Genomic DNA, 26,119 nt, shown 5'->3' with positions numbered 1-26,119 from the left:
CAATCATATCCCACATGAATTGTGTGTAAAGAGTTTTGGTCCTAAAAGGGTAATTTGGTAAACTTATGGGTCCTAGTTGGAGAAGAAAATATCTACGGGCACATATCGCAACAAAATTAAGAAAATTGGATCCTCTTTCATTTTTTTTTCACTCTTTACTTCTTTTATAAAAAAACGGACAAAGGGAAAAAAATAATAATTACTCTGACCTCTCTCTCTCTCTCTCTCTCTGCTTGCTTCTTCTTCTTCTTCGTATTGATTCAGCTTCTACCGAGATTGATTCTATTTCTTCCGGATCTTACGCAACCAATCACCTCAGGTTTCTTCGACTTTTTCTTCTTCTCTCCTTCCTTTTTTTTGTTTTATTGTGTTCTGCTGTTTTAGTTCTATCGGTTGTTTGAGATAACGAATCTCCGATTTTGAGGTCTATTGAAATCTGATATTACATGTCTGTCTTCCTTATAGAGATTCTCAAGCTAATTGATTCTGTTAATGCTAATTATATATTAAGCTGATGATTTAGTCACTCCAATTCGATTATATCCAGTTTCGAGAGCTACAATGTTGAGCCTTTCTGTTCTTCTGAATATTTTCTATGTCGAGCTTCTGTGATTAGGTTCCGTGATTCAATGCTTCTGTTTGATTTGAACCCCATATGCTCGATGCTCATCTTAGTCGCAGTTCCTTAGTCTCATTGGGTAAGCTGGTAATCATTGTATATTTGCCTTGTTTCAGGAAAATAATGGCTGTATGTTGTAGAAGAAGGAAATGGTTATCTTTCATGAAGTTTTAGTATCATCAATCAGTCGTGTTTAGAAAAACTGGGAACGGGCTCTTTTCCTCTGTTATCATTGACAGGTTTGGTTTTGAGCCCCTTTTTCCAGAAAAGGCGACATAGCTAGTTAGCTTGAGAATTTGGAACTTGGATTTCAGATCATGCCTTACTTTGCTCAGAGGCTTTACAATACGTGCAAGGCCTCCTTCTCTTCAGACGGACCAATATCAGACGAGGCTCTGGAGAAGGTTCGCAATGCCTTGGGTATGATTATGCACATTATCATTGACTCTTTGTCCATTGAGGTGGTTTTCAGTTTCTCGCATCTCTTATTTGAATCATCCTTTGGTGTGTTTGTGACAGTGACTTGTTTATGAATTGTGTCGCCCACAACATGTGAATTAGAAATCTAATCATTCTGCATTTACCTTATATGAGTGTATGTGTTAAGGTGTTGGTGGGAGTAATTATTTATATGTCTCATTTTAGTCTTAAATACAGTGGTCCCGTGTTGCACTTAGAGCCTTATTTGTAATCCTTGTTTCAGAGAAAATCAAGCCATCTGATGTTGGCATCGAGCAGGACGCTCAATTGGCACGGTCCAGGTCTGGTCTTCTCAATGAACGCAATGGAAGTCATCAGTCTCCCCCAGCAATAAAGTATCTTCATTTGCATGAGTGTGACAGTTTCTCTGTAAGCATACTGATTTTAATACTCTACGGCTGATTATTACTAAAAAAAAAGACGTTGCTTATTAAAGATTATTGATGGCTACTATAAGATAGTCAAATGCGGGATTGAAAGGGTGCATCTTATGTGATCTAGTTTAGGATGACTTAGATAGAACATAGCATAAGAGTCCCATTCTAGTTTCCTAGGTTTGTATAGGAATGCTCTTGGTTGGAATAATATGCAAAAACCGATCTTCCACAAGACAAAAGTTCGAATGCTCTATAGCATGAGATTATTTAGTTGATATTTAATATTCTCTTTTTCCGCATATTCGAAGTTAGGGGAATAGGGGGGGCATCTAAACATGGTCTTTGAGAGAACCTCAGGAACCCATCATTCAAGCCATGAGCCTGAAGTCTGCAAAAAGCCTATGACAAATGATCTAGAAAGTATGAGTAAACACAGTTTGAGTCAATTCTGAGTCTGTCGCTAGTCGAGGTTTTATGTCTTTCTTGTACCACCACCAATGATGTTTCTCAGCTGGTTCGTTTTGTTCAAAACAGATAGGAATTTTCTGCATGCCACCTTCCTCTATGATACCTCTTCATAACCATCCGGGCATGACCGTGCTAAGCAAGCTCGTTTATGGTTCAATGCATGTGAAGTCATATGATTGGCTAGAGCCTGAACTGACCGAACCAGATGATCCATCACAAGGTAAATGTTGTCTTTCTCTTACACTCTCATTTTTTTAAAACAATCACTCTTCTGGTCTAATTGTAAACTCTTTGATATTTAAAAGCAGCAAGACCCGCTAAACTGGTGAAGGATATTGAGATGACGGCTCCAAGCCCAGCAACGACATTATATCCGAAAAGTGGTGGCAACATTCATTGTTTCAAAGCCATCACCCATTGTGCTATTCTTGATATCTTATCTCCACCGTACTCATCAGACCATGATAGGCATTGCACTTACTTCCGGAAATCAAGAAGAGAAGACTTACCAGGTAACACACTAAGCTCCTGAAACGCAATATACAATATGAACCCCAAAAACTCGAAACCGAATTAGAATATTTGGTTGATATTGACTTGGGGATTGTGAAACGGAGCAGGTGAGATAGAAATAGATGGGGAAGTGATGACAGACGTGACTTGGCTTGAGGAATTCCAACCACCTGATGACTTTGTGATAAGACGAGTTCAGTACAGAGGCCCTGTTATTAGAACTTGAATGATAAGACTTTGTTATCTATCTCTTTACTTGTTCACATAATTTGCGCGGGTTCGATTTTTTTTTTTTTTTATATATTCCTTTTGGGAAATAATCTGAAAATGTGGGGGTCTTCTTTTTATATTGCAAACGGGATTGTTGTACATACCAATTTGTGATATGGTGTCTCCGTTTCTTTATATATGCAGTATATTGCAAAATATTTCTTCGGTAGTAGACTTCTCTAATGGCATCTTTTATCTTTTACAAAATCCTTGACATATAGTTGTGATTCTTCATTTTGTATATAATTTCTATGCGTGGTCAATTATTTCCTCAAAAGAAAGAAAAGGGTCACACCCAATTTTGTAGATTTGTTCATTTGATAATGAAGTTGGGACTGATTCGGAATAAAGATCATTGGGTGTGATTTTGACTGTTTTGATAGGCAAGGGAACAAAGCGGGTCTTTGGCTTTTTCTAGGGACCTTTTTCTGAGTCCCACAAAGCAAAATAGTAGACCCAAGATTAATCAAACTATGAGTACTCCTCCGTTAGACTATGTTCCATTCCATCTCAGCTCTTATTGTTTCACTAAAATTTTGTCATTAGATTAGCTTTCCAATTGTTCCCTTAGGCAAAAGAAAATAAAATATCAACTATCGATTATGGAGATGATGAGCATGATGTTCAACAACCAAACTAATTAATTCATAGAGGCATGCATACTTTTATAGTAGTCGAGTGGGTTGAAGCATAGGGTTGAATTTGAAAGACTAGTGTTCAAATCTTTGAATTGTGATTTTAATCAAGGATTCGTTACTCAAGACATCTTAAATGTCTTGTGAATATTCGGTTTTTCTTTTAATTTTACAGTTCGTGGAGTTGTCTTGATGCGAAACATGGAAACAACTTACAAGAAAAACCATTACTATGTTACATTGTTAGTTTTGTAACTACTCTACAAATGCATTTTTCATCTCCAAAAGTTAAAATATTTGAAGCTAATAATAATCATGGTCCTCCTGCTGGGTAAAGATACGTAGGCATGTGATGGAGGAAGAATTCGAAGACGGTGCCTTATTTTGCGGCGACTCTTTAGGGCAACATGCACAATTTTTTAGCTTCTTCTTGCATGGCATTATAATATATATCAACTTGTTCAACGTCCTTTCCGAAATTTAAATGTCTATAGTTCCTACAATATTGTATAGGTATAGAACTATATATAGATAGATCTCGCACTTTGCGCATGTTAAACGTACCAACTCATGTCGCAAAAAATCAAAACAAGACAGTGTGGCTCTTTATAGTTACGAACATACTGTTGTAGAAAAGTTCATTAACTTTGTAAGAATTTTTTTTTTTTTTTTTTTTTGCCGACCTGTAAGAAAATTGTTCAATGGTGTAATTGTGTTTATCTGTAGTTAAAATTTCTTTTTTTTTTTAAGTAATTAAAATTACCTCAATTCGGCTACCTCCAAAGACATGATTACAATGTGATATACATTTATACGACAATCCGTATAGTACCATTATCGTCCCTTGACTCGAACCCTGGTTAGACTCACCAATCATGTTGGTTCATTACTACTTCCATGGGCCAAAATTGGTGATGGTGTGTAAATTTATATATATGTATATATAGGTACCGCTGGTGTAATTATTGAAATGGAAAAACAGGAATTTTCTTGGAAACAATTCGACAAAAGATTCTCTTCACCAAATAACTTCAAAATATCGATTAAAGAAATATATATACACCACAAAAGAGAGCATGGGAAATGGAGGAATTGTGAATGAAAGTGTCGGTACGTAAATAAGTTAAGGACAAAACATATATACTACTAGCTAGCTTCCTCATCTTTCTTTAGTGCCCACATGAGTCTCTACGATTCCTTCTCTCCCATCAAAGCTCTCTCTTCGGTACTGTTAATTAAATACTTGGAATATTTGTCCTCTCTTCTCTTCTCTCCTTTGTCTATCGATCGATAACCCTAAAGTTGAAGATCGAAGCGATCATGGTAAAAAGACTTCATATATATAAATATAAAACTCAAGTTGTACATATTTATATATATGACTACGAGCATTGAAATCTGATCCTATCGCGTTTTCATATATGTTCCAAAATTGCTTGTATAGATATGTGTGTGCGTAGACATAGAGCGTCGAAAAATTGCATCGGGACGGTTTACCAATTAATTTGGTGTAGGGTTTGAGGTCCTTTTTCATTTCACATTTATAAACTTCGGTGTAAATCTTGTAAAGTGTTTGTACGTGTAAACATGTAGCTACTCAATGTCGAAGAGAAGTAAAATAGTATAAGCAGGTGTGTTACCCGAAGCCTCCATTGAAAAGGGTAAACCAATAATAAAAACAAAAAGAAAAAGACAACTTCTGTTTTTGGTACATACGTGAACCCAAGAATCTTTGGGAATCACATTTTTGTAACCATTTGACAAATACTCCCCTTCTCTTAGATTTATAAGTTTTGTTTTCAAGCGTTGGGATTGAAGACTGTCATGTATTAATTAACCTAAGTATATGAGAAATATGATCAATACTCCAATATCAACTTTTTGTTCCAAGTAAAATTTTCATCGAGATAATTTTTTTTTTAACCTAACGTTTCATCCCACCGTCTATTGTAATGGGTTGAAGTAGACAATAATTTATACCTTTTACATATATCATCATCAGGGTTCGAATAATCGAACGGTTTAGATCGATATATAGTTCTCCATGTGATCAGTTTCCCCAATGATAATCTGATTTTATTTTACTTTTGAGTATGTTTTTGAAAAACAAGAAAAAGTGGTATAATATGACAAAAGAGTAAAGCGTAGTCTCCGGCAAAGGTCAACTTAACTGAAGATTATTAAAGAGAAAACTGTTACAAATACAAGAGTGGTTTGGTCGGATTGAAATGTTTAATACATTCATCCACAAAACTACAATTCGAATGACACAAAATATTCGACTGCCAATTGTATATACATATAGACTTGACTATTCAAACCAAGATTCGTAATATCAAACATGCGACTAATTAACCAATTTAAATAGCCTCGCCATTATCACATGATATAATATATGAAAGGCATGTTAGGTAAACAGAACATTTAAAAAAAAAAAATGACACAGATTTTGGAATCTGATCGTATTCATCATATTCAACACTCACTATATTCATTATTCAAATTTTGTAGATAAATTTTTCTTTTTTTCAAAAAAAAAAGGAAAGCTATAAGTTCATATGTCTTTGTCATTAAAAGAACAAACGGATATTTTTCTGGTCTGTTAACAAAAATGAAGCAAAACCTAATAACAAATGCGATTTCACCAAACGGAAGATTCCAACACACTTTTCCATAAAAATCACTTACACTTACACGTAAACATGCATGACATAGATAAGAATATATATGTCTGTCTCTACATATATTATAGTTTATGACAAAATAATATAAGATTATACAAATAATGTTTTGTATAGTGTGGATATTATAGTATTATTGAAGGCTTGAAGCCAACGCCGATATTATCATTAGAGAGACTATACAAATATAACTTGAGATTTAACCTATCTCACGGAGTTTTTTTGTTTGTTTTTGAGTAATTGATCTCGAGAGCTAGCTAAGGACACTCTCACCGGAGAGGCATGGCCGGGACATCTTCAGCGGGAAAATGCTACACGTGGCTTGACCTGAACAGAGAAGAGACGGTGGAGAAGAACAATGAAGAAGAGTCATCAGTTGAAGATGAAGACCAAGTCACGAGTAGTAATAACGTTAGACAGTATGTTCGATCCAACATGCCTCGGCTTCGTTGGACTCCTGATCTTCATCTCTCCTTCGTCCGTGCAGTTCAAAGACTAGGCGGTCCACACAGTAAGATTCTCTCTTTCTCTCAAGTTCTATCTCTTTCTCTCTCTCTGTGGACTGTGGTTTGTAATGGTTTGCTATTGTTGTATGACTTTGCAGGAGCGACACCGAAATTGGTTCTTCAGATGATGAATCTGAAAGGGCTGAGTATTGCACATGTCAAGAGTCATTTACAGGTTCACACTATAATCTCATCGTATGTTTCCTTAAGATTGTCAGATCAGTTTTGTTGTTCTCTTTTCAATGTTTTGATGTTTTTTTGTTTTTTTTCAAGATGTATCGAAGTAAGAAGCTGGAGCTGTCATCTCGCCATGGTACGTTAGTTTTGATCCGCAGACATTTAATAATCATTCGTTCACCAGGTTTGATATGGAAAATTACTACTCTTGAACAGAAATTGGAGCTTTCATGAGTGGACAAAGAAACTATTTGATGGACATGATAAACTCCGGATGTAATCCTTATGGCGGTGATTTAAAACATGTCTATAACTCTAAAACCGTTCCTTCCAGGTCATTCATAGACACAAGTTTCAGTTCCTAAGATGTTTCAAATTTGTAGATCCGACCAGGAAGTTAAAATTGCATTTTTATTCTGCAGGGTACCCAATCTTGAAGGTAACTTTCTTATGCGACCATCTAGCTGGTTGAGCGGGTTATGCAAAAACAACCGAGACAGCATAGAGAACAAGACTCTGCCTCTGCTCGAGGTAACTTACCTTCTTTTTCAGTTAGAGGAACAGTTTTGGTAAAAACAATGGAAGATATTAAAATCTTGGTGAAAACTTATGCAGATTAGGAAGACTATCAATGAGAAAAGAGTACGAGAGGAAGAGGTATCATCAGTCAAACGATTGAAATCAATATCCGGACAGTTACCTGAGTTTGGAAATTGCAGGCAAAAACCAGCAGATGATATCAACACGATGCTCTCGCTCTCTCTGTTCTCGACATCATCACCAGGACGAGACCGTAACATCGCATAATCCAACATAGTAGAGAGATGAAGTTTAACTATAAAGAGAGATTCAAGAGTAGAGGCTTTTTGTTTTCCATAGCCGTTTCTTGGGATGAGTACTTAGCCAGGATCTGGTTCAGGCTTGATTCAGATCCTGTAAGTACTTTCCTACTTAGAGAAAAAATTAGTATCACTCGAAACAAAACACATGTAATAATAATATGTTTCTTCCTCCTCACTCTGATGAACAAAGTAATGAAGTAGTAATCGACTACAAAAAGCCTAAACGTATCAGAATAATAAATAATCATAAGCAGTACCCAAAAATCACTCAAGCAGAAAGAAGAAAATACTTAATCAATACTTCTTAGTCTTTTACTCTTCTTAGTCTTTGCTTTCAATCCACCACCAGCCTCATCACTACCATTCTCTAGCTTTTTAACCTTGAACACATTCTTTAGCTTTGATTCCTTCACTAGTTTCTCACTCTCTGCAGACGTCTTCCTCTTCTTTGTATCGCCAGAACCATTGAGATCACCATCAACCTCATATTCCAAATTCATTTGGATTTCGTCGTCACCAAGAATCTCAGATTCATTATATCTAACCTCATCATGGATCCTCCCTTTCTTCTTCTTCTTTGTCTTGACACTCTTACTAGTATCATCAACATTCTCACTTTGAACTAATACTTGACCATTCTTAGCATCTTTAACAGCAAAAGGATCAATCTTGGGGTCCAAGTCAGCTGGCACAGTCTGATAAATAGGGTATGCAAAACTCTCAGATAACTTGACACGAAAGGATCTAATGTATTTCCACTTATCAGGCAAAACATCAACTACTCCACTCAAAGTGGCCATCACATTCTCGACGATTTCATCTCTTCCCATGGACAACTTCCCGACATGGATGACACTACAAGTCCCAGTCCTGATGAAGAACATAGCAGTTCGACAAGATTTCTCAATCTGCTCTTTCCAATTCCTACGCTTCAAATCAATCGCCACAGGAATCTTCTTACTACCAAAGAAATTCTTCCCAACCGATCTCGGCAACAAAGGAGTCATTCTCCGATCAGTGAAAAACCTCTCGTAGGAATCGCATAGCTTCCGTTTCGGTTCCGATTTCAGCATCGATAGCGTAAGAACTTTAGTGATGGGTATGTTCTCGGATTTAATCTTCTTCACCACATCGTCCCTAGTGAGACCATATTTAGGTTTGTCGTGGATGATGAGACAGAGCTCCGGGGAGTCTTCGGTAGTGTTGATTAGCGGATGCGGAAGAGCGATTCGGTAAGTGCACGTACGATGCGTCTCTGGAATCTTATCCAGGGATACGGTTAGGTATACGGATTCGTCTTCCTCTGGAAGCTGTGGCTTCTCCGTTTTCGATTTTTTGTTTCTAATTTCGAACAGAGCCTTAATTGCACTGTTCACAGTCTTGGGGCTCACTATTGACGTTACCGGCGCTTGCGACTGAGCTGCGGTCGTCATTGGTAACTCGGACGGATGGTAAGTTCGTTCCATAGGGTTCTGGAAGATTCAGGGTTTTATACTTTTAGGTTGGGGAAGAGGAAACAACTTTGAAACGCGTTTTTGGGTTTCTTTTGGCCCATAATATAGTTAATGGGCTTAACTATGCTGGTTTATAAACTGCCCGCCCTAACCGAAGAAAAATCTTTAACTGAGAATTAATATTATTATTTTGTAAATTATGACAAAATTGGGTATTTTATCAATTCAAGAAATATATATAGTTTTTTCATGTATTTGAAGGTTTTTTAAATATAAGATTTTCACATTATATTTTATTTTTGCCAGCCTGTCATATTTTTTTTGGACGCCTGGCAGCCTATCATTATTAGATTTATAAAACATGGTTATATAGTAATCCTTAGTTGTCATCTTCACCATATTTACATACCATATTTACATAATATCAAAATAACCATACTTAAATAATAAAGTTGATGTTAATTTTATTATCTGTAATTTTGTGAAAAATATTATATTATTTATATAAGAGATTTGCTGTATATCTGTAATTTATTTTGTGAAAAATATTATACTATATATATAAGAGATTTGCTGTATCCATCCTGGACCAATACAACATCAACAGTGAAAATTGTATTCCTTATATGTCACCTAAATGTTATGGTCCTCTTTAGTCAATTTATAAATTTCTAAAAACAAAAAAAGCTAAACAAGAGAAGTGGTAATGACATTAATTGGATATGTCATTTTTTAGTCACAAAACAAAATGGTCTCAAATAGATTTTTCTTTCTATGTAAAAAAGTGTTTTTTTTTCCTCTATTTAAAGGTGAATTTTAAGATAAACCAATCTGTGTGGTATCTAATCGAGTTCAGTGAAAATATAAAGAGAACGAAGCTTGTCAGTTTTTTAAAACAAAGAAAACACAAAAGAAATCAATCAAAATATTGGAGTTGGGTTGGGTGAATTTTCTTCATATTGCAATCTTTTCATACAAATTGCATCCTCGTTTTTGTCAAACTCTTGTCTTAGACTTGTTCATCTACACTACATCATCATCTTCCTCTTTATAATCTATCTCATGCATGATACGATTTTAGATAATTACTATGGATCAATACTGAGACTATTTTTTTACATCTCTATGGTTTTTATGAATCAGGTTTTGACGATTACCTTCATACAACAAGCAGCTTCGACGACGTATAAGGTATACAAATCCTTTAGGTAAAGTATATATATTTTTAAAATCTTGCAAATAAAATTTTGAAAACAGTATCTTGCAAAATTAAAATTACCGGAAAAATGATCAGTTTAGCAAATTATCTTTTAGTGTGAGTGAAATAGTCAAATAGAGATATACTGAACCAGCTCACGTGACTCGATCTACGGCACATGACTTACTTGTCTTTTGTGTGTTTCCCTCTCCTCTTCGTCGGGCTTCATCACTTTCCTAAAACCCCAGAGCACTGTGTTTTTTGTTTTTTTTTTTATCTTCCTAACATCAAAATCAAAACTTTTTCAAAAACCCCCCATTTTTTTTGTCTTATGAATCGCTGTTGTAAATCTCTATGCATATACTTGCACATACTCTATGTGTGTGCACGTATAGTTCTTTGTTGCTTGATCATGGTTATCTTCAATTCTCTCTACCGTCTTTCGCAGTGCGGTTTAAGCAAATTGATTGTTGGAATTTGGAATTGGGAAGACGTTGATCTGCTTTTTGTGAGTGTTAGTTTCCTTAAACCCTTTATTCTTACTCTGCTCTTTAGCATCTTCTTCTGGAATTTTTCTTATGTGTTTGAATCTATCTTTGTGGTCGGATTTTGCTTTTAAAATTGGTAGATTGAAGAGGATTTGCTCTTATTAAATTTTCAAATCTGGGTTTAAAATCTAATGCAGGACTTTGGAATTTTGCAACCGAGGACTTGGAAATGGGAGCCAAATGTTGTAAATGTCGCAAAGGATCAGTTGAGTCAGTTAAAGGCTCTGTCATGGCGTAAGTTTTTGATGCTGTGTATCATATCTAAGAGAATTATCTTCTATTTTTGAGATTTCGTATAGAAAGTCCAACACTTCGATTAAGTTTGTAGCTAATCTTTGAGAATGATCTTGTACTAATTAAATGCTTTTGGTAAGCAATATATGGAGTGTAATTAATTAGTATGTTACTGAATCATGTATATCATGCACCAATATATTATAGTGGAAGCATTGAGGTTCTTTTATTGACTTAACCATTCTTGTTTTTAGTCTGTCCAGGACCTCCAGGTTAGCTGACCTAAGGGAACAAGCTAGAGGTACACAGAGTTTTAACTCTCCATATTCTGCTACCTACCTTTTTTTCCGTATTTTCTTGAGGGATCCCTATGGGCTAAAGAGACGCTCATGTGATTTTAGACTCTGAGGAGATGATTGTGGAAGAGACAAGAGATGCTGCGGGACCATCAGAACCAAAACCTCGAGGTCCTATCTCGAGGCGTTCAGAAGCTGAGGTCCAAGCTAGAGGTACATGACGTTTGATTCTCAATATTCTGGTACCTATGTTTTCCGTCCTATGGGCTAAGGAGACTCTCATGTGATTTTAGACCTCAAGGATATGGTTGTAGAAAAGACAAGAGATGATGCTGGGCCACCAGAACTAATAACTCCAAGTCCTACTTCGAGGCTTTCAGAAGTTGGGAAGATATCCAAGTCTGTATGGTGTCAAGGTGAAACCTCTGGTACTAAAGAATCACCCAAAAATCTTGATCCAGATGAGGTGTCAAGTTATGAAGCATCGAATTTTCTTTGGAGTACTGGGATGCTTTCTGACCCGATCCCGAGTGGTTTTTACTCTATGGTCCCGGTAAGCTATCTTTAGGTTGATTTTGTCTTTGTCCAATAATATCAGTTAGCTTTATTAATACTTGGTTATGTGCTGCTGTTTGTCTTTCGTATCTTATTATGTTGTTGAAATTTTCAACAGGTTGAGAGATTGATGCTTTCAGAAAGCATTCCTACATTAGAAGAAATTGATGCGCTGGGGGAAGAACGTCTTAAGGCTGATGTGATTTGTGTAAATTTTGAGGTCGATAAACAGCTTACTTTGATAATGGAATACTATATCAGACTTGTCGAAGGATTGCACTCAGAGCCGGTTACAGTTATTAAGAAAACTGCTGGACTGGTAAGAATGGGTGGACTAAATTTGGTAATTGTAAATTTTTGGGAGAATCATGACTACGTCAAAGATGCATGGCTACAATGCATATCATTTTGTTACTTTATTTTATGACTACATGCAGTAAATATTTGGCTCTAAAAAGGAAAACAAATATGGTTTTATCCATGGATTAGACTCTTTTAGGTTATCGGAAAATCTTAATTGGAGTTTTCCTTCTTCTGGCAGGTGGCAGATGTATATAAAGGAAGACATCTACCAATTCAAGCAAGATCGAGACAATCATTTAAAGCTCATGGGTTCCCACTGCTAGGACAAATCAAACATGATTCTTGTCGCGTTCGAGCAATCCTCTTTAAAGTTCTAGCTGATGCTGTTGGTCTTGAAACTACGCTTGTAGTGGTAAGTACTATATAAAAGGTGATCAGTGGCCTTGTGTATAACTACAATTTCCACATGTCATTGGTTGGTTCTGAGAACTTGGCATTTCGGTTAAATTTCTTGATCAGGGTTTCCCTAGTGATCTGACATCTCCTGCTAGTGTCGACTCATGTTATCATATGTCTGTTGTGGTTGCGGTCAATGATGTGGAAGTGCTGGTTGACCTTAAGCGATGTCCTGGTCAGCTTAGACCCTTCTCACCCGAGGAAGTTTATATGGCTCACATCTCAATGGCATGGCAGAGTGATTATGTAGACAATGGCTTTTGTGTTTCACCATTGGAGCCAAACAGTCCCATGGAACAGTCTGGTCCGCCATCTGTGTTACAATCTGGTTTAAGGTGATAATATACTTGTTTAGTTTTCTTGGTTATGTTTGTATATTTGCTACCACCCAGTTTTATATAGCTGCAAAAGTTAATGGTATTTTGAGCATAACATAAGATGACTAAACTAGCATTTTTGCTTGCATCCTGTACAAGCGTCCACAAATGGTACTGAGAGTTTGTAGCCATAGTATCGCCTGTTGTTGTCATTAATATTTGGTTTTATTGATATCGTTTGCTTGAAGTAAACTTGACAATGTGTTGCAGGGCAAAATCACTGCCGTCATCTCCCCAAAACTGTCAATTCCAATCATTTGTAAGGAGTGAACCTTCACATCAAGATATAAGCCACATGTGGAATGAAGTGCTGGGATCTCCTATGTTCCAGAATAAGCCTTTGTTGCCATTTGAAGAATGGAACATAAATTTCTCCGAGATGAAAGTTGGGTCTTCTGTCGGGAGTGGTAAGGATGGTTTTATTATGAAGACATGTGGAGTGTTTTCGAATTCCATCTATCTGTTGTATTGGCCATAGATCTTCAGCAAAAGAACTCGGATATGGTCTGTGAGCAAAAGTATACTTTTTTTTTCCTTTGAAACCCGATTAACTCTTCTTTGTTGGTATATGTCGTTCAGGTTCTTCTGGAGTAGTATGTCGTGGCATCTGGAATAAAACAGATGTTGCGATCAAGATCCTTTTTGGACAACAGCTTACAGTTGAGAACATGGAAGTTTTTTGCAATGAGATATTTATTCTTAGGTATGTGACCTTTAATTTTTTCTGTGCCTCTTTAAATTATCTTCTGACCTTTCTTCATGTCTTCTCTTCTGTGCAGCCGTATACGACATCCCAATGGTAATCATTATCTATACTTTTTTTCTTTTTCTTTTGAGTACTTGTCCAACGATCCTTAGGCGGTCAATCTGTAAGATTTTAATATCATTTTGTGAGTAACGAGGGCATCTGATGACTTACTTGTAGTTATTCTGTTCATTGGAGCATGCACAAAGCCTCCTCAGTTATCTTTGGTCACAGAGTATATGAAAAGGGGGTCCTTGTATGATTTGCTCCGTACCAGGAAAAGGAAGATGAGCTGGGAAAGGATACTAAATATTCTGCGTGACATTTGCAGGTATTTCATTTCTACACTGAATACTAACTTTGAGTTATCATCAGATCTTTCTTGAGACACTGCATAGATTTTATCACCAAATTCTTACAGGGATCAAGATTCACACCATCTCCTTTTGGCATAGCAAAATTTAGAAAATAGAGTCAGGAGTTTCCATATTCACTTGTGTTTTATGTGTTTCAAAGAGGTTTGATGGGCATACACCAGATGGGGATAGTCCACCGTGATCTAAAAAGTGCGAACTGTCTGTTAAGCAAGGGGATAGTGAAGATCTGTGATTTTGGGCTCTCGAGAATGATGAAAGGCCCAACAGTGAAGGACACTGCAGCTGCAGGAACTCCAGAGTGGATGGCTCCTGAACTTATCCGAAATGAACCTATCACAGAAAAATGTGACATCTTTAGCTTTGGTGTTATAATGTGGGAGCTTTGCACTCTATCCAAGCCCTGGGATGGAGTCCCAAAAGAAAAAGTATGTCCGTTAAACAAGAACGACACTTAGTAACTAAACAAAAACATCGAATCTTAACCCGGATCTTGCAATTCTTGCTTTCAGGTCATTGATATAGTCGCATATGAAGGAGCCCGGCTCAAAATACCTGAAGGACCACTAAGCGAGCTCATCGCAGGTTTCTCAAAAATGAACTCTTGTTTCTCCTAGAACCTTTACTGTCCTTTAGTAAACAGATGTTTATGGGAACTTTTGTCTTGTTATAGATTGTTGGTCGGAGCCAAAGCAAAGGCCGAGCTGTGAAGAGATAATGCACCGTCTAACATTCTGCGAGCTTTCGATTCGCTGATTATGTGAGTTGTCTGTTCTCTATGTATGTAGAAGATGTTGAGGCATTAGGTGTTAGAAATTCATCGAGTTTTGTAATCCTGTTCTCCGTCTTCTTCATTGAGTTTATCATTAATAACAATGGATTTTTTGTATTATGAAATCATTAATTGGTTGCAAACCATATAGACTTTGCTCTTTCCTTTTACAAACATATATAACACTCTGACCATACAAATAAATTGGACAGTTTCTGAAGCCAATACAGACCTAATAGTATATGTAACTCGATCTGAAGTTTTCAGTCAATGATGTTGCGGCTGTTCAATTGGTCCTCGAAGCGGCTACACGAACCAACTCTCATCTCTGTGCTCATATCGTTCTCCGGCGCAGGATAATAGTCTGCTCTAAGCTGTACATCCCTTAAGTTGGGGATTCTCAACAAAAAGTTCATGAAATGCTCATGAGCTGTTCCATGGATGAAGAGCTTCCTCAGAGTCAGGCACTCTTGTAACAGACCTGCTCCAGGAAGCGAGAGACTCCTCTGGTTAACATCTCTATCCTGTGGTGGCCAATAATCAAGCTCAGTCAAGCTCAAGCTTCCAATTCCGGTCAAGAAGAATCTTTCCCACAAGCTCAAATCCATCTGCATTGGCGGTGCGGTCAGTGCAAAACCGATTGTGTCCCCACAATCTAATTTCATCTTAGAGAGCTTTGGGTAGAGAGCAAGACAGCTTAACCCGAACTCTGGGTCAGCTGGCCTGCGCTTACCTCTGCAATCTCCTTCTATCTTGATCCTAATCTCTTCCAAATTCGGACAGTCATCCAGTCCTGTCAAAGGTAATGGTGTCAGAAATTCTCCAACACTGATCCATAAAGACAGACACTCTAGTTTCTCCCATACTCTGTCTTCAGAACAGAATCCATTCCCATCACTGGTTGAACAGTGGTCTGCCTCCGATGAATACTTGAACCTCTTGAGGCTCCTCTCGTAATCATCATCATCATCTTCATCCTCGTGGTTAGTTTCGCTTGTTTTGAACTTTTCTTCTACCACCTCCTCTGAACCAGACCACACACAGTCTATATGCAGTTTCTTGATCCGATCGCAGATAGGCTCAATCGCCTTTAAAGAAGAGGTTGTATCAAGATGCTTGCAGCAAGAAATTCTCACATCAGTTAAAGTGTTTCTCCGCAGGGAGACCATAGTTCTTAACCCGTTCACTGTTACATTCTCACACCCTTGAATCTCAAACTTAGTCAACTTACAACATCCTCTCCCTATAGCCACCAAACCCATATCAGTCAAATCACCGGAATTCTTAATAGACAAGGACTGCAATCCTCCACACAAGGCAACACCATCGAGCCGCCCCCAGTCAGTAGCAGAGCAAACACCTTGGAACTGACCTAGCTTCAATGCTCTTAGCCTCTTGCATTTGGAATTCAATGCCTCTAAAGCTACACCACTGTGGCTCACATTCTTCCCTACATCAAGAACCAGTTCCTCTAAATTCGGTAAACCTGAGAAAACCTCAATCAAAGTCCCAGGCGTGACAGCCGAGTCTCCAGCTTCCGTACCTGAAATCGCCCTGGGATTGGCCAACGACGCTGTGTCTACCATATGAAGAAGCGTTAATTTAGGACAATTGGTAGCTACCGCGGAGAGAGTCTCATCTCCGACAAACTCAAAGTATCTCGGATCAAACGTACAAGCAACACGAAAAGCTCTCAAATTAGGGCAGGATTTAGTGATACTGACGATTTCGCTAGATTTGTAACCTTCGGTGAAAGAAGCCGTCAAGAGATCTAAGCGTAGAAGCCTGGCAGCGACGTCAGCATAGCGGAGAAGAACAGGAGGCAAGTCTTCAGTCCAGTGATAGAAGGCGGAGAGATCCAAAGACTCAAGGAAAGCACAGCAGTGTTCAAAGATAGGAACAAAATCGCCACCCAAAGGGATCTGAGAAGCTCGCTGGTGCCATCGGAGGAGCTTGATGTGACGAATACTGGGCCATTGAGGAAGCAAAAGCTCGAGGGAGGAAGGGGAACGGGAGTAGACGTTGAGAGACTCGACGGAAGGGAAACAGAATTTGAGACGGAGAGCGAGAAGGTTCTGGTGATCGGGAGGGAGAGAGGCGAGGAGAGTGTGACCCCAAGGAGAGAGGAAAGAGAGATCGAGGTGAGAGACAGATCGGAAACAGCCGGGAACGAGAGAGAGATCACGGGCGTTGCCGCGGAGAGTGAGGTGGGAACGAGTGGATCTCTCGAGAGCGAGGAATTTGTGAGAGACGAGGGAGAGAGAGTTGCGGGCTCGGGAATCGGAGACGAGGGAGGAGATAGTGGATAAGATGACGTCAGGTAAGTCGGAGAGAGTAGTGGTGGGAGAAGAAGAAGCCATGATGAGAAGCGGCGGAGAGAGCTCAACTCTAAAGATTTAGGAAGGAAGGAACAAAGAAGAAGAAGAAGAAGAAGAAGAGATTTGTGTTGGGATGAGATAGAGCCACGCCACGTGATACTGACATTCTCCTCTCTCTTCTCTCCCTCTTTTTTGTTTTTGGATAAATCATAAAATGTCTCTTTGCTGTGTGTTACGGGCAAAGGGATCTTAAAATAGATATAATTCTTCTTTTTTTGGGTTTTTTTTTTAATTTGTTTTTTGCATACAACAATATATATATATATATATATATATATATGCCTTTATATATCTTACTAACAATTATAGTTTTGTCGAATCTCCTCTAAAATCATCATCTACTGTATACTGATAGGTGATATACTTAGTTCATGTAGATCAAAGTACAAAGTACGTCGGATTGTTTTGTAAAATCTAAACTAAAATACAGTTTGAAACATCCTCTCATTTTTATTGTCTTTTAAAGCAAGTCTGTTTGTTAAAATAAAATAAAATAAAGCAAGTCTAAATTACCTCTAACTAATTGTATCTATACAAAATCTTATTTTCTATTAACCTAAAAAAATTATTCATCCCACTCAAAACTATATATTTCTAATTATACTATTTATATGTACAACTGCCTGCTTTATCAAAGTAGTCAGAAGTAATAGATAATGGGATTTGTATTATCTTTTTGGTCAAAAGATTTTGTGAGTAATTTTGAATTTATGCGTGCTTATCTGATGATGAGACTATCTTTGGAGAAACCAAAATCATACTTTGCTTGCTTGCATTATCCGACTCCAAACAATATGAGTCGTTTGTTCGTGTGGATCATGTTCTCATCACCTTTTATTATTTTACTTGGGTATGATAAAGGTTCACTGCCATGATCCGACGACTTAACGATGATTTCGAAATCTTTGAGATTATGGTAACTAGTACGGATATATCAGGACATGTACCTACTTTACTGTCTCTGCATGCACTCTCTGCTGTCGGAATTTATAAAAACGTTTAAAATGTTAACCGATCGAAGCTGTCCAATACTAATCTTACTAGCTAGGTGTTGTTGTCTAGCTCAGTTCAGTTTACTAGGGCATAACAACTTTTTGTTGTCAAGGTCAGGTATTATGGAATTGACGCCTTAACTTGACAATTTGGTTCCAAAGCAGTATCACAACAAATATATATATAATGAAACCTCTCTTTCAAGTCTCTCCCTTATGTTCCCACTCGAATTGCATATTTTTCTGTAAAGAACAATCCATCCACCTTTGTCCCGTGCATGCATCTAACATTTTTTTTTAAAAAAATCTTTTCTTTAATTTTCCCCTCAAGAATAATACTAATACCAACCTCCTTTTTGTGTAGCTACTCTCTGCACCTCTTATTTTGTTTTGCTGATGATAGTGCATGAGCTAGCTGGAAGAGGAAAAGGATAAATAAAACTAAGCACAACTCACTCATTTGAGAATATCAAGAAATATTCCAATGCTATTAACCGCATATATATATATATATATATATATATATAACACTATTTGAAAATAATAAGAGATGAAGGTGAATAAAATAGCAGGAAAAACAAGAAATGTGTTAGTCTTTCCTATAACGTTAAATTCAATAATGATTGTTTCATGTACACAAAATATATTAAAAAGTGCAATTATATGATCAGGAGATTCTAGTTATATCCCAAACTAAATTTTCATAATTGGAATCCGTAATAAACTAAGAATACGCACCACTGAATTTTCAAAAGAAAGCATACGCACCACTAAAAATTTTAAAGTTGAATTGGTTTCCATTTTAAGATAAAAATAGATCCAAAAATAGTGAATTGATTCAGTTGAAAGAGCATCGTATGAAATAGACTTCTGTCTTTTTTAATTGGATACGATTCCCTCTCAGTCCCTGTTACATTACAGATGAAAACATAACATATATATATATATATAGGGTTTTATTATTTTTCTTTTTCTTTTTATATAAAGAACGATTTTCTATTAATATATGGTTTCATTATTGCTAAACGCAATTTTATTTATAACAAAAAAATAGTGTTAATTTTATTTTAAAAGTTTAATGGATAACTCAATGGGCATAATCGCACGAAAGCAATAGTGAGCAAGTCGATTGCAAGTTCGCAACTAAATGTTTTTTTCTTTTTCTTTTACTTACAAAGTGACTAAGTGAGAAATTTAAGATTTGTGGGGCACCCATTATCTCTTGCCTACTCATCTTGCCGGTCACAAAAAAAAAACGCATACACACATACATATACATGTGATTACACATGCGTCAACCTATAAACGCAACTATTTATTTACATGTAGATCCTACCACTGACATAGTATACCATGTTTTTGTGCCCATGCTTATAAATGACTGAATTAAATTGTGGTATACATGTAAATTTAATGCTATTTTATCTTAGAAAAAGTGATAATACATCAGTTTTAATTTGTACAAGTTTAATTACTACTAACTAATGATTCCAATTATGGGACTTGTGTAACAATCTCGTCTTTCATGCTTTAATTTGAAAACCCTTTTATTAAAAAGAAGTGATAATACAATGTACCCTGCACCAATAATATCTTTGGGGGATACTATAGTTATATACAATATCTATTTATATAGCACTAATACAGAAATACAAAATATGTGGAAACCGTTGTATTACGGGTCTATTAGATGTTTAATAGCAAACTTATCTAGTTAATGAGCATACCGTAACAAGACCGTTTCAAACTATTTAAGAAACATACACTAAATTGATGCATTAACTTAGTGAACCCAAGTATATATTGTTCTTACATATTCTAGTTTATATAAATATATTCAAAAATAACTATGAATGAAGAAAGAATACGGACATTCAAATCACTATAGAAAGAAAAAAGCAGAATAAATTGTACAATTTGTACTTGCTAAAAGACGGTTCAAGCCTTCAAGGTCCTGCAGGATCAGAGGTACCTCGCTAGGTATGAGTAAGGTTTCCTGAAAAAAAAAAAAAAAGGTTTCGTGCCGGAAGATTTCTTGAGTGACACTTTCTCAGTGTAATTTAGTCCACGAAACCATAAAAACTATGTCAGCCCTTATAAATATAACCAGTAGTATATAGTTTTTTTTTCTTGGCACGAGAGGTAATTTACTTTATCAGTACGTTAGTCATATATATATATATGCTCGGTTAAATAAAAATCCGTAGGATGATCATTATGATAATTAGCAATAATTTGTATAGCATACTTAGATTACCTTTTAATTAGCACGCATGAAATCATGAAAATGGGAAAACGTGGAACAATGAATGGCAAAATAATCAACCAAACGCTCGAGCATGAAAAAGGAAACACACATACGATCGGAAGACACGTACGTACGGTCCCTTGCAAAATACAAAACGTATTAGATATTTAGATAGATACATCTATGTGGAGAAAGAGAGATCGCACGTTCGTTGAAGCATAATGAGCCATGGAGGTACTCTATATATATATATATATATATATATATATATATTTATATCAAAAGTATGTATGGATAAGTGATTACACATTCATAATAGTACTCCATAAGTGATTACACATTCATATATTATCGGTTAATTGTAAAGTAAAATGTTTGATTTTCCTTTTTCCCACTTTTTTCCTTTTAGACTTTTGGACATCAATAAACGCACTTTGGCAGCTCATAATACCCACATATATCATATAATTTGACGGATATTGAAAACACCTAACAACATCAAAGTTATCTACAACATGATTCCATTTTCACGGTACGTGCGAGGAAAAGGAAAACGTTTTTGAGTTTTGTTTTTTAATCCTCATGTCAATCAAAATTTCCATATAGGCCATAACGGAAACAGGAGACTAATTATATAATTCATCTGTTTTGATCATTGCTCTCAGAAAAATTGGAACTCTTAAGTTAACCAAAAAAAAAAAAGAAAAAAAAAAATCGATTTGGGTGTAAGAAGAAGAAGAGATGTTGGGAAGTTGGATTTAGAACAACAAGCGCGGGGTCCAAAAAGATTTCACTAACTCTTTTTAAAAATAAAAATCTTTACATGTCATTAACTTTCTTCATATGTTAATCGGACATGTTCAATGGTAACCCATTAAAAGTGTCTAAAAAAAATTTATGATGTTTTATGTAAATTTAATTTAAGACACCCACAAAAATGTCTAATATTAAACACTTTTCTTAATATTGGACCAAAATTTTCAATAAACTATATAATTATATTTTTAACGCCCATTTTTTCAACACCCTAGTATCTCTATTGTACATGGTCTAATATAACATTTACTTAGATCTGATCGTTTTCTTCTGTTGTATAATATTTTATTATATATTACTAATCTATAGTTTAGAGTAATTTAAAATGTCGTCTTAAAAGCTAAAACGCAAACGCTAGAAAAAGGAAAAGAAAACGTTATTTTAAAATCAAAAATTAATCAAGTGGAAGCTTTGGTGGGCCTGGGCCTGGGCCCGGGTATTGAATTAAAAAAAAAAGACCTTAAAATTGAAAAATAATAAAATAAAAGAAGTGGTGGAAAAAAGAGAGTGACGTGGAAGTAGATAAGTTGGTGACGTGAAGTGGAGTAGGCAATTTTTTTGTTTTTTTTCGGGGGATAAAATAAAAAGCTTGGTGTATTTTGTGTGTCGTGTGTGTTCCGTTGTTTTTTTTTTTTTTTTTTTGAACACATATGTGTTCCGTTGTTGAAAGGAGACTACAACAACACACCATTGGCCATTGCTGTCTCACGAGTCACGACGATGCCCAATGTCGTCGTTTTGCTTTCTTTTTACAAATCCTCCTCCTCCTCCTCCTCTTCCGCCACCCTCATGTCTTATGTCATCAATCTTTATCAATGACGTGGACGTCTAGTTAACAAAGCAGTTCCCACGTGTCGCATATGGGTTTGTTTTTAATGCCAACATTTCTTGTTGTTTTTGTTTTTGGACCTGTCTATTTATTTTAATCCTCTTATTCGTTTGATCTTACGTTTTTTTTGTGTTAAAAGTATATTGAAAAAAGGATGTTGTGGTAAAAATTATTATTATTCAATTGTCAATTTTTCTTTTTCTGAGATTTTGGTATCAGAATTTCGTTTTAAGTATCGCGCTGATAATTCTCATTTTTTTACTTTAGGTTGATTGGATTTTGTCATTGGGATTAGTGAAGAGTTTATCAGAGATGAATGATCCCGTTTCCTTGGTTATGATAAAGTAATTTAGGACATAGAAACCATTATTTTGTATGAATAGCAGCTCACTAGATTTAGGTCATGACATTATGGTGGTTGTGTACTTGTGTTGTTGAGTAGAGAGAAGAGGACTTCACGAGAACTGGAAGGAAATCAATATGGATGGACAGTGTTCGGCCCTATCATATTGGATTATATTATTCATTCTTTGGGCCTTCCTTATACGTTGTCGCTCATATACGTTGTCACAAAAACTAAAATTCGCTTACGTTTGTGTTTTCATGTGTTACTACACGGCGGGAGTAAATTGTTTTCGTGAATGGAGCAAACGATTAAACATATCGAGCATAGAACATACAATACATGTTTACAGAAGAGATGGTTTACAGTTTTCTGTGCCGTGCGATGGGTAAAGAGGCGAAACCAAGTGGCCTAATACGTTTTTTCATTGGCGTAAAGGTACTGCTCTCGTGTGTATAGGACATGCTCCGATTAGGATGATATATACGGGTGATTTCTTCAATGAGCGAAGCCGAAGGTAGTGCAATTCTTTAAGTGTGAAGACGAGCATCCCTTTGCTTCCTTATGAAATAAAATGAACTTATGTGATGGTACTGGTATATTCTGACGATGAGAGTTGTGTTGTTTCAAGAAGGAGACCAAAGCTTTTGAAGCAAAACCACTGAAGATTGTCGATGGAGTGAGCCTGATAGTGGGGGAGAAGACATACCAAACTTCGGAGATGTACGGAAAGACTAAGAAGGGATGTTATGAAAACATAAATGTGATAAAAAAAAAAAAGTACAAAAAAAAACAATCGAGGCTTAAAATGTCTTAGCTTGTTGACGAGCGACACAAAACCATCTTTTCTTTTGTTCAACACAACCATCTTTAATTAACTATTTAATCAGGTAATTTGAAATCCTTGCTTATATTTGACAGATTAATATATATATATATATATATATATATATATATATATATATATATGCACACTTATCCTTTATATATGGGGAATATGCTAATTGTAAATTTTGTGGATTATCATTGGCTCATTGCTCTTGTTATTTAACATACAAATTTTTCAAAGGTTTACTCTAAGTTCATATAGAAGGCACTTCCTTTACAAGTATAGTCTCTTGTATATTGTTGAGAGTCAAACTCATAACTTTGTTTCATTTAAAAAAACGTGCAATACCCCAACGAAGCTATAGACTATCTCTGGAATTACACAGTATCCTTGAAAATTATAAGATGATATAAAATTACTCTGAAGACAAAAATGTGAATTGATCTATTGCGCTACCAATCTATTTTGTAAGAGAACCCTACCATATACTATAGTATAAGTCTATAACTTCATGTTAAATTAATGTTATTTCCGTTAAAATAGTTTTTCTTTTCTTTTTTTCCATTTGGACTTACCAATTACCAATATGGTTTTTACTAGGTTAAATTTTTAGGTTTCTCTTATTTGTTGGGACCATCAGTCAGGAAACTAGTTTTTTCTTCACTATTTTCCAACTGATTGTTTTGTGGCTGATACACTAATATATTTTTAACTAATCAATGTACTAGGTTTTATCTCTAATTTATAACGTAAATTCATCAATATCATAATACGCCAAAAATAATTCAGTGGTCATCAAACTCTGCTGTTCCACCACATAGTTCATTGTTTTCACTCAAATCCAATATGTTGGAATTATATAAGACATAAAAGAACGCAGACATAATAAGAAGACATATAGAAGTACAGAACAAACCTGACTTCAATATTTATAATAAACTCTACACACTTACTTATTCAAAAAGAACTTAATAAGTGGATAAAGATAAATATAGCTTAATAAGAAAATAAGAACGATATATATGACCGAGAGCTACGGAAATAGAGGAAGGAACGATGAGCGGCTAAAATGGGCCGAAAGATGTGTTGAAGGTACCACCATTTCCCTTTGACTTCTTGACCATCAGTAGATAGATTTAAGGTTTCTTACATTTCATCCCTCTTTGAAACTCACTGATCCTGCCAATCTCTATTGTAGCAAGATTAGTTCACTGATTAATTGCCATAATTAAACACATAGTATACGCGCTTAGCTAAATTCTCAAGATGCAGAAAGATTAATTAAGGTATATATATACAAATCAAAGGTTTAGCCATAACTATGCGAGATGCATGCATGCTTCAATGCCAATCCATCCAAGATATGTTCATTAACTTATGTTTCGTGTGACTTATGCTTCGTACGTACATTGTATCATCGAACAAAATCTATAAAGCTTTGCGGGGGACAAAACAAACTTTCAAGCTTTTCCAAAGTTAGTGGTGACAAAGACCCTAAAGAAAGACGCATAAAGATTATTCGAGCAATTTATTTATTTATTTATTTACCTAATTAAGAATGAAACTATATTTGAGATCAGAGAAATAAAAATGATTTAGGTGGATTCAAAGAGAAACTTACTGTCCCACAAAATCTAATTATGTAATCTCAGAAAATGCCAATGTATAAATGTTTAAGCATTATAATTAAACAGCCCTTACTTATTTTGTATTTTATCAACAAGCGGCCTTCATAAAAAGTCCAATTAATAAGTCACAATCCAAGCTCTAAAATCTGAGGTCCTAATTACACAATTAACATGACTAATAATGTTGAAGTTTTGGTGGATTTGTTCCTATTGAGATCATTCTCCTAAGACCCACATTGCAATAGTTTAAAGCATGGATTAAAATACTATTAAAGTATATGTGTGAATTTCTATTCTGAGATAACCTTATTAACCTTTGAGAACAATCATGGAATCTCAATCATTAATCGATTTATCTAGGTTATAAAATTGGGGGAAAAAGGTTCAATCAATTGCGCTCTTGATCATCAATGGGGAACCAAATCTACAAAAATCTTTAAAGAGATGCATTCCAAGAGCCAATCATTACTTTCTAGAACCACTGTTTATATAAACAACAGTGGTAAAAATATATGTATGTATATATAGAGATCTCTTTTGCTCTCTTTGTAAACAGGTTAAATCAAATGTGTTTTTTTTTTTTTTTCAATTCTTGAATGAGTATTTCTCGAGGATAACTTGAAAAACCTTTAATTTCCACACATATATATTAAATAAATGGAATGCATTTTCAAATTAAGGTTTGGGAATCAATCTAAGCTTTTTACTTTTGATACTAGAAGATCGATTAGATTAATAAATCATCCAATCAAAATTTTACTATTTTCTGTATTTACCAATATTCCGAAACCAAAATCTACTTTCATTGAAAGAGCCAAATTTATTTTAAAATAAAATATTCTCAAAACACAAATCCACTTCCATTCAAAAAACCTAAGTCCCTTAATCTGCACTTAAAATCAATAATGTTCTAAAATCAGATCAAGACTTTCACAGAACTGGATAGCCTAAGTATTTATCCAATTAGGGTTTTGATTTTATAGACAATTCTACAATAGAAAGGATGTATGTTCTTACCCAGTAAAACCACAGTTTCTATAAGATTCTAGTCAAGAAGAGACCAAGAAACAAAATCTATGTGTATCTAGATGTTTTGTTTTTATGTGTAAAAATGAACGCAAAGGTATATATATATATATATATATATATATATATTACAATAAAATAAAATAAAAA

The 26,119-nt window shown here is 35.6% G+C and overlaps 6 protein-coding genes and 2 long non-coding RNA genes across 10 annotated transcripts in view; 4 read left to right on the top strand and 4 right to left on the bottom strand.

The window, feature by feature from the left end:
• The first annotated feature begins 183 nt into the window (after positions 1–183).
• LOC17888006 (plant cysteine oxidase 4) lies at positions 184–2,901 on the top strand. 2 transcript variants are annotated; one of them, XM_023785175.1, is made up of 7 exons: positions 184–319; positions 736–858; positions 934–1,039; positions 1,323–1,468; positions 2,011–2,164; positions 2,250–2,456; positions 2,565–2,901. In XM_023785175.1, the coding sequence occupies exons 3-7, from the start codon at positions 937–939 to the stop codon at positions 2,681–2,683; spliced, it is 729 nt and encodes a 242-aa protein (XP_023640943.1). In that variant the 5' UTR covers positions 184–319; positions 736–858; positions 934–936; the 3' UTR covers positions 2,684–2,901. The 2 variants fall into 2 exon arrangements, with proteins under 2 accessions (XP_023640943.1, XP_006294899.1); XM_006294837.2 differs by having other exon boundaries at positions 736–1,039; positions 2,253–2,456.
• Positions 2,902–6,322: 3,421 nt separating this feature from the next.
• On the top strand, positions 6,323–7,743 carry LOC17887712 (putative Myb family transcription factor At1g14600). Its single transcript, XM_006295345.2, has 6 exons — positions 6,323–6,554; positions 6,648–6,724; positions 6,823–6,862; positions 6,943–7,060; positions 7,149–7,257; positions 7,342–7,743. Exons 1-6 carry the CDS (start codon positions 6,326–6,328, stop codon positions 7,531–7,533), a joined length of 765 nt encoding a protein of 254 aa, XP_006295407.1. The 5' UTR covers positions 6,323–6,325; the 3' UTR covers positions 7,534–7,743.
• A 15-nt stretch (positions 7,744–7,758) lies between these two features.
• On the bottom strand, positions 7,759–9,005 carry LOC17890236 (ribosomal L1 domain-containing protein 1). The gene has a single exon (XM_006296328.2). The coding sequence runs from the start codon at positions 8,999–9,001 to the stop codon at positions 7,859–7,861; it is 1,143 nt and encodes a 380-aa protein (XP_006296390.1). The 5' UTR covers positions 9,002–9,005; the 3' UTR covers positions 7,759–7,858.
• An 863-nt stretch (positions 9,006–9,868) lies between these two features.
• On the top strand, positions 9,869–15,030 carry LOC17889918 (serine/threonine-protein kinase CTR1). Its single transcript, XM_023783695.1, has 17 exons — positions 9,869–9,965; positions 10,166–10,213; positions 10,669–10,734; positions 10,906–11,002; positions 11,257–11,303; positions 11,404–11,511; positions 11,592–11,851; positions 11,972–12,172; positions 12,395–12,568; positions 12,676–12,947; positions 13,200–13,396; positions 13,569–13,692; positions 13,769–13,788; positions 13,915–14,065; positions 14,251–14,536; positions 14,621–14,693; positions 14,782–15,030. The coding sequence occupies exons 4-17, from the start codon at positions 10,938–10,940 to the stop codon at positions 14,862–14,864; spliced, it is 2,061 nt and encodes a 686-aa protein (XP_023639463.1). The 5' UTR covers positions 9,869–9,965; positions 10,166–10,213; positions 10,669–10,734; positions 10,906–10,937; the 3' UTR covers positions 14,865–15,030.
• Positions 14,975–17,411, bottom strand: LOC17889164 (F-box protein MAX2). The gene has a single exon (XM_006296052.2). The coding sequence runs from the start codon at positions 17,238–17,240 to the stop codon at positions 15,144–15,146; it is 2,097 nt and encodes a 698-aa protein (XP_006296114.1). The 5' UTR covers positions 17,241–17,411; the 3' UTR covers positions 14,975–15,143.
• Positions 17,412–20,104: 2,693 nt separating this feature from the next.
• On the bottom strand, positions 20,105–20,696 carry LOC111831193. The gene is made up of 2 exons (XR_002834421.1): positions 20,508–20,696; positions 20,105–20,246 (listed from the first exon to the last, which is right to left on the bottom strand). It is a non-coding gene; the product is annotated as an uncharacterized LOC111831193 (long non-coding RNA).
• A 1,298-nt stretch (positions 20,697–21,994) lies between these two features.
• LOC111831139 lies at positions 21,995–23,383 on the top strand. Its single transcript, XR_002834357.1, has 2 exons — positions 21,995–22,305; positions 22,411–23,383. It is a non-coding gene; the product is annotated as an uncharacterized LOC111831139 (long non-coding RNA).
• An 830-nt stretch (positions 23,384–24,213) lies between these two features.
• Positions 24,214–26,119, bottom strand: part of LOC17888034 (protein LIGHT-DEPENDENT SHORT HYPOCOTYLS 10) — a 2,804-nt gene continuing 898 nt past the window's right edge. Inside the window, exon 2 of one of the 2 annotated variants that reach the window (XM_006296503.2) lies at positions 24,214–24,504. The gene's annotated coding sequence lies outside the window, so the exon portion shown is untranslated. The remainder of the gene's footprint in view (positions 24,505–26,119) is intronic. The other variant, XM_023784716.1, reaches the window with a different exon arrangement.

The sequence above is a fragment of the Capsella rubella genome, unplaced genomic scaffold, assembly GCF_000375325.1.
Source record: "Capsella rubella cultivar Monte Gargano unplaced genomic scaffold, Caprub1_0 scaffold_4, whole genome shotgun sequence".
NCBI lineage: Eukaryota > Viridiplantae > Streptophyta > Magnoliopsida > Brassicales > Brassicaceae > Capsella > Capsella rubella.
This window is presented reverse-complemented; position numbering and strand designations above follow the sequence as displayed.

Coding starts and splice junctions, on each gene's coding strand:
- LOC17889164 (XM_006296052.2), bottom strand. CDS start 17,240: ATGGCTTCTTCTTCTCCCACCACTACTCTCTCCGACTTACCTGACGTC.
- LOC17889918 (XM_023783695.1), top strand. CDS start 10,938: ATGGGAGCCAAATGTTGTAAATGTCGCAAAGGATCAGTTGAGTCAGTT. Junction 13,693..13,768: donor AATGAGATATTTATTCTTAG/GTATGTGACCTT, acceptor TCTTCTGTGCAG/CCGTATACGACATCCCAATG. Junction 14,694..14,781: donor ACTAAGCGAGCTCATCGCAG/GTTTCTCAAAAA, acceptor GTCTTGTTATAG/ATTGTTGGTCGGAGCCAAAG.
- LOC17890236 (XM_006296328.2), bottom strand. CDS start 9,001: ATGACGACCGCAGCTCAGTCGCAAGCGCCGGTAACGTCAATAGTGAGC.
- LOC17888006 (XM_023785175.1), top strand. CDS start 937: ATGCCTTACTTTGCTCAGAGGCTTTACAATACGTGCAAGGCCTCCTTC. Junction 1,469..2,010: donor ATGAGTGTGACAGTTTCTCT/GTAAGCATACTG, acceptor TGTTCAAAACAG/ATAGGAATTTTCTGCATGCC. Junction 2,457..2,564: donor AAGAAGAGAAGACTTACCAG/GTAACACACTAA, acceptor GAAACGGAGCAG/GTGAGATAGAAATAGATGGG.
- LOC17887712 (XM_006295345.2), top strand. CDS start 6,326: ATGGCCGGGACATCTTCAGCGGGAAAATGCTACACGTGGCTTGACCTG. Junction 6,725..6,822: donor ATGTCAAGAGTCATTTACAG/GTTCACACTATA, acceptor TTTTTTTTCAAG/ATGTATCGAAGTAAGAAGCT. Junction 6,863..6,942: donor GGAGCTGTCATCTCGCCATG/GTACGTTAGTTT, acceptor ACTCTTGAACAG/AAATTGGAGCTTTCATGAGT.